Source organism: Gobio gobio (assembly GCF_949357685.1).
Source record: "Gobio gobio genome assembly, chromosome: 2".
NCBI classification, from domain to species: Eukaryota; Metazoa; Chordata; class Actinopteri; order Cypriniformes; family Gobionidae; genus Gobio; species Gobio gobio.
Genome location: NC_137098.1, coordinates 155,193 through 170,211, shown reverse-complemented (window position 1 = coordinate 170,211; position 15,019 = coordinate 155,193). Strand labels below are relative to the sequence as shown.

The 15,019-nt window shown below is 42.0% G+C and overlaps 1 protein-coding gene across 1 annotated transcript; it reads right to left on the bottom strand.

The window, feature by feature from the left end:
* Positions 1 to 753: 753 nt before the first annotated feature.
* On the bottom strand, positions 754 to 14,818 carry LOC307139448 (polyunsaturated fatty acid lipoxygenase ALOX15B-like; the record flags this gene model as incomplete). Its single annotated transcript, XM_079838445.1, has 14 exons — positions 754 to 1,040; positions 1,306 to 1,681; positions 3,127 to 3,297; positions 3,781 to 3,881; positions 5,902 to 6,023; positions 6,287 to 6,456; positions 6,736 to 6,822; positions 7,305 to 7,508; positions 9,148 to 9,291; positions 9,393 to 9,562; positions 11,861 to 11,993; positions 14,219 to 14,369; positions 14,618 to 14,693; positions 14,794 to 14,818. 14 exons carry the CDS (start codon positions 14,816 to 14,818, stop codon positions 754 to 756), a joined length of 2,217 nt encoding a protein of 738 aa, XP_079694571.1.
* Between the last annotated feature and the right edge of the window lie 201 nt (positions 14,819 to 15,019).

Below are 15,019 nucleotides of genomic sequence, written 5' to 3'. Positions count from 1 at the left end.
CAGTTCTTGGATCCAGGACGATAGGAAACCGTGAACTGGAATCGTGTGAAAAAGAGGGCCCAGCAGGCTTGGCGAGGGTTCAATCTTTTAGCATCACGGAGGTATTCTAGATTCCTATGATCTGTGATCCTCTCAAATGGATGATGAGCTCCCTCCAGCCAGTGTCTCCACTCCTCCAGGGCTAGCTTAATGGCCAGCAATTCTCTATTCTCAATGTCACAATTCTGCTCCGCCATGGATAGCTTCTTGGAGATGGATGGATGGAGTCGTGATGGGTCACCCTGCTGCTGGGAGAGGACCGCCCTCGGTTTGGAATGCTTCTTGGAGCTGGTGGAAAGCTTCTCGGGCAGATAGAGTCCAGGACAGCGACTTGGGCCGGCCTTTGAGGAGCGAGGTGAAGGGTGCACTGAGGAGACTGTAGCTGTTGATAAAGCGTTGATAGAAGTTTGCAAACCCCAGAAACTGTTGTAGCTCCTTCACAGTAGTGGGCAGGGGCCAGCTGCAGATGGTTTCCACCTTCCTCTGGTCTTCCATCTGGATGCCGTGTTGGTCGATGACATAGCCCAGAAACTGCACGGAGGGGATATGAAACTCCCTCTTCTCCAGCTTGAGATTTAGATGACTTTGGCGGAGCTTCTCAAGGACCTGGGAGACGTGGTGGCGATGTTCAGCCAGGTTCCAGGAGTAGATGAGGATGTCGTCAATGTAAGCAATTACAAAGTGGTGGAGAAACTCCCGGAACACCTCATTCATCTAATTCTGGAAGACTGAAGGAGAGTTGGACAGGCCATATGGCATTACTTGGTATTCATGGTGCCCAGACGGTGTGATGAATGTCCGCGGTGGATCCTTCCAGCACATGAACGTAATCTCCTCTAAGTGAAGACAACCGATGCGGAGCGTCAGTGTGGGGGAGAAATGTTGGATGTGACCACGGCCCAGCAGATCCTGGTCGCAGTGTTTGCTATGAACAATCATTTCTTGGAGAACTTGGGGGCTGATGAAGTTCCCTGTGTAACCGGAGTCTATGAGGGCTTGGGCTGCAATACAAACATGAGAATTAGTGAGGTACACTGTAGTTCTAGTGAGGGGTGCTACTCGAGCCGGTAATTGAATAGTACTCACCGCTGGACAAGCTGGTCGGATGGGACAGTTAGCGATGAAATGTTCCTCTCCCCCACAGTACAGACACAGATGATGCAAGATTCTTCTCTGATGCTCCGCACGAGACAGGCAATTAGAGTACACTTGCATTGGTTCAGGTGCTGGAAGGGCGACAGATGGTGTGGCGGGCAGAGGATTGACAGTGGGTGAAGAAGTGGGTGAACGTGCAGGCTGAATACCGTTGAGCAACACGGATGGTCTTCTGAGTCAAGCCCTCTAGTCCCATGGTGTCGTCGTACACAACAATTAACTGTTTCATGTGTGCGTTGAGACCGTGTCGAAAGGCTATGATGAGAGCTGATTTATTCCAACCACTAGTGTCCGCCAGTGTGCGAAACCGAAGGGTGTACATGCTCACAGATTCTTCACCTTGATGAGTGTTGTACAACTGATCATGTAATAAAACTCTTGAATCTTGAATCTTGTATGGCGAGATCTGCGGCGTTTGGACCGAACACTTCCCGGAAGTGACTGAATAGGGCAGCGACAGCGACAGATGTTGCCGTTGGCTGTGACACTGTGACACATGCACAGGCTAGACCAGTATATCAATTCATGTGATAACTAATGTTTTTCATTAATCATGATATCTGAGTTATTAAGCATGTTCATGTCTTCTTCATAACAAATGGACAGACCCCAAATTTGGCTAATCACAGCACATAGCACATGAATTCTGTTGGCATTATAATTCAGTAGTCATCATTAACTGAGCATTAGCTTCTCATGACTTCTTCATGTCTGTGGCCCTTCAACTAAAGTGGGGACTTGGTCCTTTGAAACACTGATGAATAGTGTGTTATTAATGATGGCATAACTGTGAAATATCATGAATATGAACATGAAAGTTCAAGCCTTACATACAATGTACTGTGGACACAAAAGGACTTTGATCATAATGTTACTGCTTTATTCTTAAACAGTATAAGCCAGTTAAATCAACAGCAATGCCTGGGTACAGCCAAGAAGGAATTCAGTACCATGAACTTTGTGCCATTATATCAGAAAACTCTTTACAAAACCATAAAGCTGTTAAAGGTTTCACAAACAGCTTGGTCTCTTTTAAGGTAAGATCCACTTTTAAGCCACCAATTTTGGGGTCTGTTCATTGACTATGATGAAGACATGAACATGCTTAATAACTCAGAGATCATGATTAATGACAAACATTAGTTCTCACGTTAATTGATATACTGGTCTAGCCAGTGCATGCATGAAATAATGTGGATTTTTGTACATTCCTTTGATAACTCAAGTATTCTTACATGCATGAATTCATTATGATTCATGTACCATAACTGTAGCTTTATTCATGGATAGTAAAGACCAATGTTTTTGTGAACAAAGAAAACAACATGATCACACATAATAAACCATCATTCATGATAAAGTACTCATCTTAGTTAATGTTTTAATAAAGATGTTGTTCATGCATGAAGTCATGAATGAAAGATTTTGAACTCCTGTTAGATCCTGATAATTCATGAGATATTAATGCATGTAGTAATGCAGAAGCCACGGATGAATTAATGCATGAATTCATGACAATTCATGTACCCTTACCATAAAGTGTTACTAAATACTCTCCTCCCATAAATACTGCGTCTGAAAGGGAAACTCCTACAAATGCATGTTCAATAAGATCAGTCACAGAAATAACCCTGTCCACGGTTTTTCCACGCTAATTTATCACTGCGTGTCTTTAGTAAATCCTGACAGTAGTTTAACACCAAAAGAGGGTTTGCTCTGGCGCAAGCTGTTAGTAAATCTGGCCCAAAGTGTGACAGCACACTAATATTGAGTAAGAGCAACTGCAACACTATGCTTACAGTTTGCTAAATGTCCTATGTAATGTAACAGTCAGGATAAAAGCAGTGTAAGTAAGCCATTGTCTCGCTCTATCACAAACACACACACACACACACACACACACACACACAGACTGATGATGTACAAACTCACATAGTCTGCAGAGTCATTGGTCAGCAGACTCAGGACTGATATCCCATTCACCGTCGTGCCCACATCCGGTAGGGTCTCCAGGATCGTGGCCTCAGTGGTCTGGCCTTTCTCCTTGGGAGGGGGCTTTTTGAGGGCAGTGGGGTAGTTGGGCATCCAGCCACCAAAGTCATACTGGGGGGAAAGAATTAGTGAAAAATTTGACATATAAGCCAAATATTCACAAAGAATAATAAGAGCACATAATTAACATCACTGAAGCCACAGAAAGTGGATATGGACGGGTTTTTCCTACTTGCTCTAGAGGGTTAGAGCATCTTGAGGTCATGTTAATAACATACAACAGTTAAATGCAGAGTCCGCAATTTGGTTTTGTGAAAGGTTGCTGATATTTGAGCTCAAAAGTCAATCAAAAGAAACCCCTCCCCTTCATGCTCCTGAAAATTGATTGGCTGGGATCATTTATAGCTTGGTCCAAACCACTATATTTTTCCCCATTCACAGAGCCAGGACAACAGAGGGATTTTGGGATCAGGCACTGAACGGACAGCTAGAGGAATGTGTGAAGCAATTCGCTGGATTTGAGAAAGAGTGTGCTTGTAGCTTTAATGGCCCTGTGTGATTGGAAGAATTGTTTGGTGAATTGACTTAACTGACCTGTCCATTGTTTACAGCGGCATGTTGGGCTGATCCAGTGAAGATCACCATGGTAACAAACTTGATAAGCTCTTCCAATGTCTGAAAAGATGATGGTATTCCTGGGAAGATAAATGGAAGGCTGTTTCTGTGAGGATGTTAAGGATGTTTCTAAATGCACGCACGCACAAACACACTTAAATGGAGAGTGGAGCCATAAACTATAAACTGTTTGACTATTGACCTGGTTCAATTATTTTCCATGAAACAGTGAAATACAGTGGGTATTACAAAAGATGTGCCTCAAAGCAAATATGTACAACAATCAGGCATTACATTATGACCTAATTATGTTATAAAGTATTTGTCCCCCTTTTGCTGCCAAAACAGCACTGACCCGTCGAGGCATGGACTCCACTAGACCCCTGAAGGTGTGCTGTGGTATCTGGCACCAAGATGTTAGCAGCAGATCCTTTAAGTCCTGTAAGTTGCAAGTTGGGCCTCCATGGATCGGACTTGCTTGTTCAGCACATCCCACAGATGCTCGATTGGATTGAGATCTGGGGAATTTGGAGGCAGAGTCAACGCCTCAAACTCGTTGTTGTGCTCCTCAAACCATTCCTGAAGCATTTGTGCTTTGTGGCGGCACATTATCTGCTGAAAGAGCCACAGCCACAGGGAAAACCGTTTCCATGAAAGGCTGGACATGGTCTCAACAATGCTTAGGTAGGTGGTGCGTGTCAAAGGAACATCCACATGGATGGAGGACCCAAGGTTTCCCAGCAGAACATTGCCCAAAGCATCACTGCCCCCGCCGCCACGCCTTCTTCCCATAGTGCACCTGGTGCCATGTGTTCCCCAGGTAAGCCACGCCTTCTTCCCATAGTGCACCTGGTGCCATGTGTTCCCCAGGTAAGCCACGCCTTCTTCCCATAGTGCACCTGGTGCCATGTGTTCCCCAGGTAAGCCACGCCTTCTTCCCATAGTGCACCTGGTGCCATGTGATCCTCAGGTAAGCCACGCCTTCTTCCCATAGTGCACCTGGTGCCATGTGTTCCCCAGGTAAGCCACACACACACACCCGGCCATCCACGTGATGTAGAAGAACACGTGATCATCAGACCAGGCCACCTTCTTCCATTGCTCCGTGGTCCAGTTCTGATACTCACGGGCCACTGTTGGTGCTTTGGGCGGGGTCAGGGGTCAGCATGGGCACCCTGACTGGTCAGCCGCCACATACACAACAAACTGAGATGCTCTGTGGATTCTGACACCTTTCTATCAGAACCAGCATTAACTTCGGCAACACTTTATTTTGATGGTCCCTTTTGAACATTATGTTGACTATAAGTAATTTTGCAACTACATGTCAACTAACTCTCATTAGATTATCAGTAGACTGTCTGCTTAATGTCTGCTAACTCTTTATTGTGATGGTCCTCCAACAGACATTCTACTGACTATAAGTAACTTTGCAAGTACATGTCAACTTATTCTAACCCTAACCCTACCAGTCTACTAATACTCTACTAACACTCTACTGAGAATTAGTAGACGTGTAGGTGCAATGTTATTTATAGTCAACAGAATGTGTTAAAGGGACCATCAAAATAAAGTGAAACCTTAACTTCTTGAGCAGTTTGACCTCCAGTATCTCGTCTGTTTGATCGGACCACACGGGCCAGCCTTCGCTCCCCACGTGCAGTATATTTTTGTATATTCCTTTAATAACTCAAGAAGTCTTACATGCAGTTTTGGAGATGCTCTGACCCAGTCGTCTAGCCATTCCAATTTGGCCCTTGTCAAACTCGCTCAAATCCTTACGCTTGCCCATTTTTCCTGCTTCTAACACATCAACTCTGAGGACAAAATGTTCGCTTGCTGCCTAATATATCCCACCCACTAACAGAGATCATCAGTGTTATTCACTTCACCTGTCATAATGTTATGCCTGATCGGTGTATATCCTATACTGTGCAAATACTGAGCTGAACACACAAAAAAGAAAGGAAACCTTTGTTTAAATGTCCTGATATGGCAACAATTCCTTTTGAAAGGCAAACTCATTGGTCTAGACGCATTCTTATTCACACTTGCTGCATCTTAAACTGCAACAGTGTCGATAACGGACTGATAACAGACCTGAGTCATCTCTTGCCAGGAAGCCATTGGTGAAGATCTCACTGATCCAACGCTGTAGCTCTGTGTCCTTCTGCACGTGATCATCTTGTTTATAGTAGTTTGACAAGAAAGCTGCAACAAACCTGTAACCAAACTCACAGTCAGATGTTTCTCAGGTTTACATATTTACAGCTTTACTTTTTTTGTAGATTTGTTTTGCATTTATTCCTTAAGCAGGAATTTATTCAACGCGACATGTACAGCATGTGCTCACTGACGATTAAACCAATGAATTACTGACACTGTATTTGTTGAAATATGAATCAGAAATTTCACCAGAATGTATTAGTTCAGCCTTAAAAACTGGATGTATCAATAAAACACTAAACTAAACTGGTAGTCATACTTGTTGATGATTTTCCACAGTTGCATCCCATCATCTCTGTAGTAGTAGTTGGGAACATTCTCCAGGCCTCTCTCAGAGATGTTATCAGGAAAACAGAGGGAGCTGTAGGTCAGGGAGGCAGTAGCACGCTTCAGCAAATAAACCAATGACTCTCCACCTACTCCTGCATACTAAGAGTAATATCATTAATGGAGAGAAGACACATGACAAAAAGTTAGGTTAAAGGCTATACACAAGGTTCTGGAACCACAAATCCAATAATAATTTCCCCAAAAGTTAAATTTAAAAAAATCAATTTAGGAAAAGAGTAGATTGTTCAAGAAGTCAGTCATCACAGAAAACACTAAAGAGCCATTATGCAGTTTTTTTGTAGGGTCAGGGTTGGGTTGTATTTGATTATATTTGAAGATTGAACCTTTAGTGCCACTTTAACCATGCCATATGCATACCTTGGTAAGGATCCCATCAGCCGATATCAGCTGATTCCGGGCCAGGATGTTGATCTGGAGCGTGTATCGGATATGGGGAAAGAGGAACTACAGAAGGAAAAGTAAGTAAGAGATTCGCCTTCTCATACTTCAAAAAAGATAAAAATATATGAATGATGAATTTTAATTTCTTGTGTGTGTGTGTGTGTGTGTGTGTGTAGCTGTACTCGCAAGCCTTCCTTTGTAGGTGACTCCCTATATTCTATTGCTTCAAGTTATTTCTACATGAATCACAGAATGATTCAGTCTTTGAGAAATGTTACAGGGAGGTGAATGGGTTTGAGTAAGACATTAGTGACCCCTCAAGCACCTGATGTTCAGTGTAGTCTGTGTCCACAGGCTATAGATGAGTCAGTCCCACTCTACAAAAGGGAGATACTGAAGGGGAGGCTTTTTCACAAATCAACATCTCTGAGGAAAAATAGACGTCTGCGACCACAGACTACAACTGGAAAAACTCCCCTACCATCAAATCATTGTTCCCTCACTGTTCACACGTCAAACCAACTCATGCGCGACAGATTCAATACCTTGAAGAGAGGGTGTGGAGAGGGAAGATGGCGCAGCGTCGCCACGGTGAACACCTCTGCCAACAGATGAGTTCTCAGCAGGTGGAAGTCGACCTCGTGAACCCCAAACTCTGCATTTCGGACAAAGATCTTGACCAGTCTCCAGTCCTCCTTTGAATCCGATGGGAGGAAGATGGGATTCTCTTTGCTGGGCTCTTGCCTTAACTGTGCAGATTAAGTTTGAACGTGTGAAAATGGCACAAAAGGTTTCTGAGGGAATCTGGGCTATGATTTTTCTCTCTTTCAAGAAAATGACAAAGGATTTCTAAGAGATTTGTCATAATTACTCTATGAAGACATTGACATATTAAAAAAGGTTTATTTAATGTTTAATCATTCAGACAATTTTGCCTACTCATCAGTAATACATTACATATAATTTTTCCTTTGTTTCTTTTTAATAATTTGATTATTTACCTCATCTTTGAAGATTCATTCATCTGTATTTAATTTAATAATGATTACATTTTTAATTAAAAAGAAATTGGCACCTAGGTCCCCCAGGTAGTTCTCTTTTGGTCGAAGCACTTCAACATCACCCTGTATGGGTTATCGATTCTTGTGCATTTCCCAGCTGAAGCTAATTCTAATCCCGCTAGCCAGTGCTACTGTTTCCTCCTCTTTCCCTTCTACAATTTGTTCTAGACAGCTGAGCTGTTGGAAGCATTTTTCATTTTGCTCAGTTGAGCATTCCAGCTTTGCTTTGAAGACTTTCACAAGCCAACAAGACAACCCAAGTTGAACGGCAGAGGCGGCTGACCCAGAGTCTCTGCATCTATTGTGGTTCCTCGGAGCACTACATATCCAAGTGCCCCATTCGTCCTCCTCGTCTCACGTACTCATAAAATGCAGCCTCTCTCCACTATTGTGAACCTAACTGCTGCTGGTGTTACCCTTCCAGTTTGCGCCCTCCTCGACTCTGGGTCAGCCGGCAACTTCATCTCTGGCACCCTCTGCCATCAGCTCAGGCTCAAGACCACTGCTACGCCATCTACCTACAAGATCCACTCAGTAACGGGGAAACCCCTCAGCCGAAGACAAGTTCGTTCCGTCGTTGGTCCCATCCAGCTCCAGGTGGGTATCCTGCACACGGAACAACAACAACAACATGTCCTGAAGTGGGGCGATAGCTGCTTCCCGAACTGTTTCTCTGCTCTCCCTGTTCCTTCCACTCCACGTTCCACGAAGATGTCAGTATGTGCCACCTCCATTGAGAGCCCTGTGGAACAATGCTCGGTGGAAATTCCACTATGATACGCCCCATTCAGCAACGTCTTTTGCCCCCAGCGAGCCTAAAAGCGGCCTCCCCATCGGCCATGGGACTGGACTTTATTACAGACCAACCTGCTTCGAATGGCTGTACCTGTACCTTAGTAGTCATTGATAGATTCTACAAGTCATGTCATCTGCCAGGCTCCCACGTCACACAATCACAGCGCACGCCTTCCCCTGAGAACTAATCACGCACACCTGCATCCCATCAACATGGTGATCACCCACAGTACTAAAGACGTGCATGGGCATCCGCAGGCAGTCTGAAAACTCTATATGCACTGCAAATGGAGTAAGTGTGAAACAGGCCTAAGCAGAGTTTCAACTTGGGTGTTAAAAGTCACGTTATTTGTTTAAATTGTGGCCAAGAGCGTCAGCACACTGCGACTGCATAGCAGGATTAGAATTGGCTTCAGCTTGGATATGCTCAAGGTGATATCCCATACAGGTTCATGTCTTGCATTCTCCCTCAGAGAACCGAGGCTATATTCATAACCCATGGATTTCTGCATTTCAGATGCAAGATACTCACCTGAATGGCGATGGGCATCATCATGCCCTGAGGGTTGCAGTACAGCAGGACCAGGGGAGCCGTGAGATACTGCTGCCTGCCATTGATTACATTTCCCACAAGCCCATTCAACATCTTATAGTCGGACAGGAAGATGTTCCCTTTCTGGGTGTGGGGGTAGATCACAAAAAATAATGAAGAAACACAGGAGATTAGACAAAACCAAAGCAGTCATTCCAAATCATTGCCAGTAGAAAGTAGCGTACCTTCAGCTCCTGCTCCAAGCTGCTCCCGCTGAGGGAGTCTTTGACCATGTCGTTTGTGACGGGGAAATTCTCAGGCAGCTTTGAGCAGCGCTGGATCATCATGGGATTCAAGCCATTCAGATACTGGTAACCAAAGAACTCATCCTCATCCCAATGCTTCTGAATGTATTCTGCAAAGCATGCTATGTCAGAACATATGCTACAGTACAGACAGTACTTTATTTGCAATACAGTCATTTTTAACAGTTCATTAATTTAAGATGAGTACCAATGGTTTTGTTTCTGTTCACACAATAGATTTTTTTCAGTAGGCTGAAGCTTTCCCACGATTTTTTGCTGTCAGCTAATCCAGTTAGCTTCAGAACAGCTAACCTACACACACACACACACACACACACACACACACACACACAGAATACACAGGTACATAGTGCAAACATTAATAGTGGAACTAACCTTGATATACAACCTATGAGCCATCCTATCTTTAGTTGTGAGAATATTATTTATTGGTTATTATCATATTATTACTGTCTTCCCATTCCATGCAAAATACACTGTATATCATGTTTTTAAATCACCACAGTTAAATAAAAAAAAATTAATAAAAAAAAATGAATCTAGCACACACCACATTTAGGCTAACCTACAAACAGAAAACATTGATACAATTGTCAAAATAATGGTGAAATAGCCCACTACTTATGAACTCTCTAAATGCATCTCTGGAGTTACCATTACACTTGGTATGCCAAGTTTATCCGAGTATACATGACAAATACTTTTTTTCTTGATTCCTTGATTCATTTTCAAATAAAGCATACTCCAAAGTAATAGACTGACATTGCCTCTATGTCACCTATATAACTTATCTCTCCTGTGGTGCTTGGGTCCGTGGAACCCGGATGCAACAGAAATGTGTAAATCGTAGGTGAGAAAAGGCAAACATGGTAAAAAAAACCCTGGTTAATCCGATGAAAAACAGAGGCCTTGCAGTGTGTGAAACTACACCAACACTCACACAGTTGCAACAGTGATATATTTTATGTATATTTATTCTGAGTAAAACTGCATTGATGGGAACCTGCTGCTGCTACCTATAAGTGCGATCTGAAAGAGGTAGCCATTATGGCAAAGATTAACTAGGAATAGGTCTACTGTCCATATTGTGCGCAATTGAAATTATAATAGAGTCGACACCTGTTTAGTTGTTTCCCTAAATTCTTATGGTTGTGTTGTTCTAAAAACCCAATATTGGGTCCAGCAAACAATGAACAATGTGTAAAAAAGAGATGCACTCTACTGGAGGGTTAAAATGACTTGGTCACTTACTGCTTTCCAGCAGTGGAGAAAAACTCGGTTCCCTTTGTGAAAGAGAATCGGACTTCAGCTGGCAGAGCGAGGGCAGTGTCGCAATCGATAACTTGAGGCGTGCCCTCAGCATACACACGCCACCTGGGAGTAGAATATTCAACCATATTTCACCGGAAGGAATTTAATTTCACAGAATTAATTTTAATATAAAGCAGACACTTCGCTGGCACACCCGACTGCTCACAAACCTAAATAACTTTTGTTGCTCTTCTCGCTGCCTCGTCCTCTGTCTTTGGGCTATTAAGCTGGTGTCCTGGAACACAAGTGAAGCTGAAATGCAAATGCCAAAATAAATAAAAAAATTATTCAAATATGAATTAGTTTATGTTCGCAATAAAAATAATTTAGCGGCTATATTTACTTATATCGTTACTTTTTACCATGGACATGGCTTTTTTTTAAAAAAGGCTACAGTCACAGTCACTAAATATTCAACTATATAACTGATCTGCCCACATTGTCACTGTATGATAGTTGAAATGAGCTGATGACATCACCGTTTTCTCGAGAGCGGCTGTACGGCCAAATCAAATTCTGTTGCATTATTTTCCTGTTTAACACTGTGTTAGAATCTGCAATCTGCATTGTAAAAAGTGCTATATAAATAAAGTTGACCTGTCTTGACACGGTCTTCTGAGATACATAAAAAGATGTCTATGTAAAAAAACATATGAATGACTACATATACAGTACATCAGCAAGCATCATCTCTACAATGATACACTTTATTTTATACTTTTTTTGAGCATCTGACACTTTTGACACACTGTACAAACCTACAAAATGCTTCCATTAATGTTTAGAGCTGTAATACTTTCTCTGTGTTAAGCGCAAAATAAATGTTTTTAAAATGTGACATATGATGTGTGTGTGTGTGTGTGTGTGTGTGTGTGTGTGTGTGTGTGTGTGTGTGTGTGTGTGTGTGTGTGTGTGTGTGTGTGCAGTGCAGTACATTTGCAAGACATCACCAATGAACTTTCAAGTACACTGTAAATGTACATTTTGGCTATGGTAGTGCCTACCTTTAGCAGGTCTTAAAACGAGCTTCTCGCCACAGTCAAGCCAGCAGTAGCACGGAAACAAAATCTTGTCACCTTCTGGCGTGTTGACCGAGATCTTATCGCAGAACCACTGGTTGTCAAGAAGACCCATAAACGGCTTGGAGTAGAGCTTGACAGATATGAGCTCTCCCAGGGACGCCTTACATTCTATCTTAAATGTTCGCTCCTGCACAGACATATGTACGACAGCGTATTAGGGACATTGTAGGTAAAAAACAAACAAACTCAGAGCAGAAACTCACAGTGAATAAACACAGATATTCAGAGATCATAAAATCACAAATGAAATTGCATGAAAAAAAGCAAATTTGCAAGAAAAAACTTGAGTGTTCTTTGAGGAAAAAAAACTTTATATTTGAATATGAATATTTGTTAGAAAAAATTCTGTCATGATAATATACTGTCATGAAACCACATCTCTTTAAATTGCAAGGATAAATATCCTGCCTATGGTAGTCACACCACAGATGCCTCATCACACCACAGATGCCACCGTAAACAGGGATTCCACGCGCACACGTTAGTGAGGAGGTGCAACTTGTATGTGGGATACCTGTTGATGGTGGAGTGGTGTAATGAGGTACAGCTTTGCAAGTGAAGCAACAATTTCACACAATTTTTTGTCTGGCAAATATGTGACTTTATGAAATGAGAGTTTTTTTGCTTTTTCTCTGAATATTATGACCCCATCGCATCCCACCCCCAGCCTACACCCTAGAATATAATACAAATTTGCAAGACAAAACTCAAAAATAGTTTGAAGGAACATACTCGGTTACTAACGTAACCTCGGTTCCCTTAGATACGTAACGAGTACTGCGTCGTTTGTCTTATTAATATAAATAATACAAGACGCTACGGGGAAAACTCACAGACCCCCCAAACGAAACCATGTCGTGTTCTGGCGAGGCGAGACTCATACTTTCGCAGTGAGAGCAAGTCGAATCAGTGAGCAAGGCTTCTGCTTTTGACTCGCCCAGACGGGCTGATCGACTGCACGAAGGCGGGAAGATCAGCGATGAGTCCAACAGCTTGCAGGTGAAGGCGGCTTCAATCTGAGTTCAAACGAAGCGTCGCTGAAGGAGAATTACTCGATTTATCGAACGCCGCAGTACTTGTGTAGTATCACAAGGGAACCACATTGCTTGGCTGTACCTCATCACACCATGTCACCATAAACAGGCATCCTATACACACACGTTAGTGAGGAAGTGCAACTAGTATGGAGAAGTATTAGCTGCACGAATCTCCAGCTGTCTGGCTGACATCTCTGCATGGATGAGTAAAAATCACCTACAGCTCAACCTGGCATCTGCTAAATGCATAAATGTAAATGTAAATGTAAATGGAGCATATGGCTGTCAAACATGCCAGGCCAGGCCAGTAAAATAATTTTAGTAAAAGACTATTAAGCCTAAATTAAATTGATAGCGGTTATCGTGAACATCCAAGGCAAAATAGTGTCAATAGATTGATTGATTGCTAGGCTGTTTCTTCAAAGTTGTTGACCCTGGGGGCTCTTTCTGGATGATGCCCTTGTGATGCGGGCTGAGGAGTAGGTTCAGTCTGAGTGCTAAGTGGAACAATGTGGTTATTTTACTGGCCGGGCACGTTTCAATTTTCCATACTTGTTGTGCCTCCTCAGTAAAGTTTGCAAATGCTCACACGAAGGTGGAGGTAGGCTACAGCCTCGCAATGTGAAGTGATGTGGTTCTTTGACACAATTTTTTCTCGTTAAATTTGTGACTTTATAATCACAGAATATTTATCTTTTTTAATGGAAATTCTTGATTCTTTCTCTGAAGCAAACAGAGCTTTAGCATAAAAGCGCAACAGGTGAGTTCTTCTGTTTTGGAGCAGCATTGTTTTTTTTTTTACTGTAACTGTATACAGGAAATTCTTCTATTGTTTTGTGTGTAGACCACTGTATGTGCAACTTTGTGTTGGTTGGGATGTACACTGTGTACAATATAATATAGTGTATGTAAAATATATTTGTTACAGTGTATTTGTGTGTTCTGAGTATAAAAACAATATTCTCAAATATTTTACAACACTTATGTATGTACTTTCTGTAGTAAGTGTAACACTGAACCCAAAAAGACCTAAGTCATTATAATGAATGGAGAAGAAGTGTTTTACATTAAGCGCATCAGTGTTCAACTGGTTCTTATAAATGTCTATTCATATGATGGTTTGTGTGTGTTACTTGAAAACAATATACGATTTTGAAACAAAATAACATCGTTTTGAATGTAAAGTTTCATTTTGCAGGAGAATTGAGGGGATTGCCCATTGTGAGTGTGTATTTTGATTTGTATTTGAGTATGAGGCATGTTTTCAGAAAATGTGTGTAAACAATCGAGAAAAACTGTAATTGGGTGCACTTACCGATCCTTGCCAAAACCCCTTAATTTGATTTAGATTCTGTTCTTCACTCTCAGCCTCAGTTCCACGCAGTTGGATGAAGATACGGCTTGTGGTGCCCGCCGAAAGCCCCTTTCCTGTATGTGCCGTTACTGTGTAGATCACCATGGCTGTTCTGCAAAATAATAGACAATGATTTTTAAGAGACAATATAAACATGCTGAGACAACCAAAGAATATCACATAAAGTCCAGAGAGAGAGAGAGAGAGAGAGTGAATGAGTGGAAGAGAGAGCGATTCTCACCTTTAACTGTAAGGTAAGTCACAATGTTACTGCTGTAAGAATGGCAACAACTGTTGTTACTAGAGCAGTTTATGTCATGGAAATTACCACAAAAAATGATATACATTTTAAATGAATACTCCATAGTAAAGATCTTCAAAGTTTTATTACCAGTTTTTTTGGCCGAAACAAAGACCTTGTTCCTTTCAGAATGACCTGAAGAAGAGACAAGAACAGAATACTCCAAGCATTTTATAACTTTCTAGTAATGTATTCATTTTTGTCACTGTCATGACACCTAATCTAAAAACCGTACCTCCTTCTTCCAAATAAGGAAACATCTTCAAACTTAAGTTTATGATTGACTGCAATGTTTCTTGACACTGACAGTTAATCTTTGACTTTGACAATAATATTTGATAGCTAAGCCTCTTGCAAATATGTCTTGCAAAATTATTACATTGTAAGCATTGGTTTGTCTTTCACAGAGGCATCATGCAAGCCCAAATTCTGAGGGGGGAGGCATTTTCATACTTTAGCGG